At 51.7% G+C, this 6202-nt stretch overlaps 1 protein-coding gene across 1 annotated transcript; it reads right to left on the bottom strand.

The window, feature by feature from the left end:
- Positions 1–836: 836 nt before the first annotated feature.
- Positions 837–4998, bottom strand: MAGEL2 (MAGE family member L2). The gene has a single exon (XM_029951461.1). The coding sequence runs from the start codon at positions 4857–4859 to the stop codon at positions 1299–1301; it is 3561 nt and encodes a 1186-aa protein (XP_029807321.1). The 5' UTR covers positions 4860–4998; the 3' UTR covers positions 837–1298.
- Positions 4999–6202: the final 1204 nt, after the last annotated feature.

Here is a 6202-nt window from a genome sequence, read left to right as displayed (position 1 = left end):
CTATTATCACCATTTACCTTACATCCCGAACTTCATCTTTACCCAGAGAAGGAGGCTTTAGGATAAGATTCGTGAACCTTATAGGACAGTAGATATGGCAACAGTGCAGATTATCCTGGCCCACACGAAGAATAGTAACTTCAAGAAACTCCTTTTGTATACACCACTCTACTGTATCCATGTGTACCTTTCCACCTTTCGGGTGGGTTCTCTCCCCCTTTGCCTTCCCTCCTACATCAGGCCTTGCACCCAAGGATTGGCTACAATAATTTAGCAACCTCAGACATTGTTAGTTGACTTGTTGACTTTCCTTGTATGTTAGTATTTATGCCCCCACCCCAACCAACTTCCCCTTAGACCTCCATGTCACTAGTTACGTATCTCCTTCCCTCTCCACTGCCACCTGTAATCTGTAGGAAGATGATTTTATATTCCCACATAACCTTAAGGAAAACAATCTGCCTCAAATTAAAATTTAACTGATACATGCCATTTAATTGATCTAATGGAGTCTTAAAAACTCAACATACAAAATGGGAATAATGCCTACTTTAAAAGACTATTGTGAGGATTGAATCAGATAAGGTATACAACCTCTTCTTGATCCAACTTCACTGACTTTTGAAGTTTTACTCTTGAATTAAGGATATCTTATATTTCATCTCACAATCACTGCATTATTGTGATAAATGTAGCAGTGTCCTTGAAAAAGTTTTATCACCGTGGTTACTATTATCACTGGTAGTGGTTTTGATGTTCAGGTTTATTCAGAGAGTATGGTGAAACTTGGCTCCCACCATTTAGAGTAGAAATTAGAATAATGACAAACACTTGCATGTTATGCTGAAAGTATATTTATATATATAGATATAGATATTTATTTTTCTGCAGACAGCTTTTACTGATGAGTCATTTTAATGTTCAAAGAACAGCCTATTTCAATACTACATAAACTGTACCAGAATGAGATGGATAGCTTCTCAATTCATTTCACAAAGCCAGCACAACTCTGATACCAAAACATAACAATTAAAACACAAAACAGAGAATCACAGATCTCACTTAAAAATACAGATGCCAAAATACCAAATAGAACAGTAGCCAATTGAAATCAACACCACATGAAAATGTACAAAGCTTTGGCAGATATCAAGTTGAACCAAATTGAAATCCAAACTTACACACATAGAATGGGAACATAAACACAAAAAACAAAACACCTCCCCCCAGCCCACCCACCCTGTAGTGGCCTCTGGCCAAGGACCCAAAGGAATGAGATATCTGTGGACAGAACCACATTAGCGGGGAGGGGAACTGCTGGTGGGGTCACTGGAATTATCACCGGATCCAGGCTCATCCTCATCCAAATCTTCAGACTCACACTCTGCCAGTGCTTCAAAGTACTGGAAAGGCCAGCACCGTGGATCTCTTTTATGGAGCTTGGCCAAAAACCTCAAAACAAGCATCTTGCTGGTTTCGAGGAATGCTCGGGGGCCCCAGAGGAACTCATACTCTGCTGGCTCAGTATAGGGGATTCGCCTGTATTCTAGGTACTTCTGCCTTACAAACACTTCGGTGATGAGCTTCTTTGTATTTCCGAAGAGAGCATGTGTCTCTTGGACATCCAAGCCTAACCTGTATAGAAAATTAAAGATCATGTTCTCCCTGACGCAATTGCCTTTCATAAAGATGAGACTCAGGACCACCATCAGAAGGCCTAACTTGGGCCTATCTAAGTAGGTTGCTACTGGTTCACCCTTCTGGTGCCCCAGCTTGTTGATGATAATGTAAGAGTGGTTTTTGGGATCAATTTCTTTCAATTGATAACCAAAGACACACTCTAGCTTATTGTTGGCACGGTTGATGATATCCAAGCACTCATCTTTATATTCACGAATGATGAATTTCACCATCTCTGAGCGCTTGATGGGCACCTTGGCTTGGTCCTTAACCAAGAGAAACTGCACCAATGCATTTGCTCTCTCATCCAGGGGAGACAATGGCTGAGTCTCCAACCTAGGGTCATTCTGGGTGACACCAAATCCCTGAGAGAGACTGGTGAACTCAGAGATTATCAAGGGCTGAGTGCTACCTGGGCTTTCCCAGAGACCCAGGGCCCTCGAAGTGCTTGGGCCCTCCCAGGCACTCAGAGCCCAAGTTGTGCTGGGCCCTTCCCAGCCACTCAGGATCCTGGAGGTACTAGGGCCCTCCCAGCCACTCAGGCCACAGGAGGTACTTGGGCCCTCCCAGTCACCCAGGACCTGCATAGGGTTTTCAACCTCCCAGTCATTCAAGTTCATATTTTCCCAGGGTCTCGGTGCCTGCCAGTCACGCAGGGCCAGCATTTGGCCACTGCTGTCCTCTTCAGAATTCAGATGCTTCTTCTTCCGGGTGGCTTTACCAGAGCGGCGTGGAGGCTCAGCAGAGGTCTTCGAGGCCTCTTGTGTGGTGGCCATTGCCTTTGGGGCAGTTGCTGTAGCCATCAGGATGGTAGGCACTGCCTGAGATGCTTTGGAAGCATTCACATTGGGCTGTAGAACCCATGGAACTGCAGGAAGGGCCTCTATGCAGGCAAATGGATCCTGCAGAGCAAGTGGCAGTGACTTCGGGGTGTCTGAGGGGGCAGATGGGCCCTGAAAGGCATTAGAAGAGGCAGGCTGGAACTGGGAGGTAGTTGGAAAGACTCTTGAAGTGGCAGTGAAGGTCTCCGATGTGGCAGGCAAGTTTTTCCAGGCAGTCGGCGGGTGTGCTCGGGCAGCTGACACTGCCTTTGGCGCACAAAAAGTGGCTGCGAAGATCATGCGATCCTTCGAAGGGGCCCTGCGTTCCTTTGAAGAGGTCCTACGTTCCTTTGAAGAGGTCCTGCGTTCTATTAAAGAGGCCCTGGATTCTCCCGATGGAGTCATCAGTGATTTAGCGGAGCCCATGGGAAAATTTGCTGCCGCTATGGGAGCTCCGGGCTGGCCCTGCAGGGCTGTAGGGGGGCCTTGCCAGGAGGGCTGGAGTTGCAAGGTGGGCAGCTCTGCTTGCGGGCCCGAGGGCTGGGCCTGCTGGGTGGATAGTTGGATTTGGAGGGCCTTTTGGGAGGCCGGGACCCCCTGAAAGGGCTGCTCCAGCTGAACCAGTGGTGGGCCCTGCCTCTGGGCCTCCTGGGTGGGCACAGGCTGCCAGAACTGCCCAGGGGCCTTAGGAGCCTGCCAGGCCAGAGCCTGGGCTTGCTGCACTTCATGGAACTCCATCGATGTTGACAGCTCGTGTGGCACAGGGGGTTGGCCTTTGGGGGCCTGCCAGATGATGGGCGGGCAGTGTGCAGCCTGCGGGGCAGACAGAGGGGCAGACAGCACAGCCTGGGGTGCCTGTGCGCCAGCAGGAGGCGCAGTGGGCATCTGCGTTACTGGTGGAGCAGTGGGCAGCTGTGGTGCCGCCCGCACCTGTGGCGCTGCCCGCACCTGTGGGGAGGGCAGCCTAGCCTGCGGTGCCTGTCGCAGTGGCGGAGGGGGCGGCAGGGCCTGCCAGAGTGGTGGTGGGGTGGCCAAGACCTGCTGGGCAGGCCGAATGGGCGGTGGCGCCTGGCGTATCAGTGGTGGTGCCTGGCGGATCGTGGGTGGGGTCTGGCGCACTGGTGGGGGGCCAGGCCGGATGGGTGGTGGGCCAGGGCGGATGGGCGGTGGCCCCTGTCGCACAGGTGGTGACTGCCAGGCAATGGTCGGAGCCTGCCAGGTGACCTGTGTGGTCTGCCAAGCCAGAGGAGTGCCTTGCCAGCCTTGTGGTGGTGCCTGCCAGCCTGGTGAGGTGGCCTGCCAGCCTGGGGGTGTGGCCAGCTGCGCCGGCGGGGCCTGCGGGCCCTGGGGAACCTGCGGAGGAGCCCTTATAACCTGAGACTGGATTTGCAGAATCAGAGGCTGAGCCTGTGGGGCCCAGGACGCCAGAGGCTGCTGTGCAGGTGGGGCTGCCGGCTGTGCCATCGGGGCTGCTGAAGCTGCAGGCTGGGTGATCGGAGCTCTCGAACCTGGAGGATGAATCATCAGGACTCCGGGACCAGGAGGCTTGGCCATCGGGGCTCCTGGAGGTGGAGGTTGGGCCATCAAGGCTGCCGGGGGTGGAGGCTGAGCCATCGGCGTTCCCGGAGCAGGAGACTGGACCATCAGGACTCCCGGAGTCAGAGGCTGAGCCATCAGGACTCCTGGAGTCGGAGGCTGGGCCATCGGGGTCCCCGGAGGGGGAGGATGGGCCATCGGTGTCCCAGGAGGGGGAGGGTGGGCCATCGGTGTCCCCGGAGGGGGAGGATGCGCCATCGGTGTTCCCGGAGGGGGAGGATGCACCATCGGGGTCCCCGGAGGGGGAGGATGGGCCATCGGAGTCCCCGGAGGGGGAGGATGGGCCATCGGGGTCCCCGGAGGGGGAGGATGGGCCATCGGGGTCCCCGGAGGGGGAGGATGGGCCATTGGGGCTCCGGGAGCTGAGGGATGCATCATCAGGACTCCCGGAGTCGGAGGCTGGGCCATCGGGGTTCCCGGAGGGGGAGGATGGATCATCAGGACTCCGGGAGTCGGAGGCTTTCCCATCGGGCCTCCCAGAGGGGGAGCCTGGACCATTGGGCCCCCTAGGGCAGGAGGTTGGGCCATCGGAGCCACTGGGGTAGGCGGCTGGCCCTGTGGGGCCTCCCAAGCAGGCTGAGGTGCCTGCCAAGCGGCCAGTGAAGCCTGCAAATCAATCGGAGGTGGATCCCAAGGGACTGGCGGAGCCCGAGAGGAGGCGGGCGGGGCCCGCATCAGAACCGTAGGGCGGCTATAGACCGGAGGCTTAGGGGCCTCGGCCGGGGGACTCGAATCACCCAAATTCTTACTTAGCTGCGACATGTCCCTTTGCTCTGACAGCTGGTGGGCCTTTTCCTCCGACAGCTGCTGGGCCTTTTCCTCCAGAGAGAAGAGAATGCCTACGTGGCTGATCAGAGGATCCCTCCCTGCTGACTGGTGAATAGGAAGTAAGTGCCCTTAGCTCTGCAGCTTTCCGCAGTAAGGAGGAGGGGGGAAGGGGGCTCAATCCCGCCCCTTCCCCGCCCCCGACCACCACAAGTGGATAGTGCATAGGGGCGTCTACCAGAAATCCTGGCTGACACAAGATCCCTTCTCACTCTGTCCAGTCCCCAAATACAGCCTGGTCAGACTTACCATGGATGAGTTTTCACAGAGGAGTGACAGGAACAGATCTATGTTTTAGAAATCACTCTACTGCAGTGTAGAGTAGGAAGAGACCACTGGTAACATGGAAGGCATCCATGAGGGGGGAGATGGTGTGGTCTGAGCTCAGATACAGCAAAATCAGAGCCGGTGGATTGAAATAAAAAAAGTGCATATATGTACATGAGAGATTCAGGAGTCATAGTAGGTAGCTACTATAATTTAATTAAAAGAGATATAGAGGGCATATAAGTCTGTCCTAGGAAAGAAAGAGGGAAATTTCTGGTATAGTTTATTTTCTTATGGACACAGTAGGAAGCACATAGGAAGTGATTTATGAGTATTGACTGGGACATGGCCATTTGCAGTGCTGTGAGACTGCCAAGGAGAGATGCTCTGTAGACAATCTTGTATGATGGCTTTGGAGTCCAAAGGAAACTGGACTGGATATTAAGGTACTCCTTAACTATGGGAGTGAATGTGTTTGCAGGAAAAGCATTTAGAATGAAATTCCTAAAATGTGTCCTGAAGAATGTAGACATTTTTAGACACAGGCAGTGAAAAGTGATGTCAAAGACTACAGAGAGAAGGAAAGAAATCATGGAAATTCAGATACTTGAGGTATCAATGGAAGACAACATTTTTAGTACTGGGAAAATTTCCTGTGGAATGAGGGGAACAAGAGAACAAGGTGAGTTTCTTGGTGCTATTTATCACTTATAGAGCAGAAAAGAAACTGTAAATATGAAAGCCAAAAATGCACTAGAAAATAGTAAAATTTGTGAATAAATAAATCTAAGGTTAATATTTAGGAAAACCAGATGAAAAATAAAATATGAAATTTTGTGGAAATAAGTTTAAAAATTAGATACATATGTCAGAAGGCATCAAAATTATTGGGTAATACTATACTACTTCATGTTGAAAGAAATTTGTAGTCTCACATCTAGTTGGGTAGTTTAATGGGAATACACAAAATAATAAATAGTAAGAATGTTTAGTTTAGAAGAGACTGCTTTTAC

This window comes from Suricata suricatta, chromosome 9, assembly GCF_006229205.1.
Source record: "Suricata suricatta isolate VVHF042 chromosome 9, meerkat_22Aug2017_6uvM2_HiC, whole genome shotgun sequence".
Classification (NCBI taxonomy): Eukaryota; Metazoa; Chordata; class Mammalia; order Carnivora; family Herpestidae; genus Suricata; species Suricata suricatta.
This window is presented reverse-complemented; position numbering and strand designations above follow the sequence as displayed.

Bases quoted from the DNA above. Each gene is read 5' to 3' on its own strand.
- MAGEL2 (XM_029951461.1), bottom strand. From the start codon at position 4,859: ATGTCGCAGCTAAGTAAGAATTTGGGTGATTCGAGTCCCCCGGCCGAG.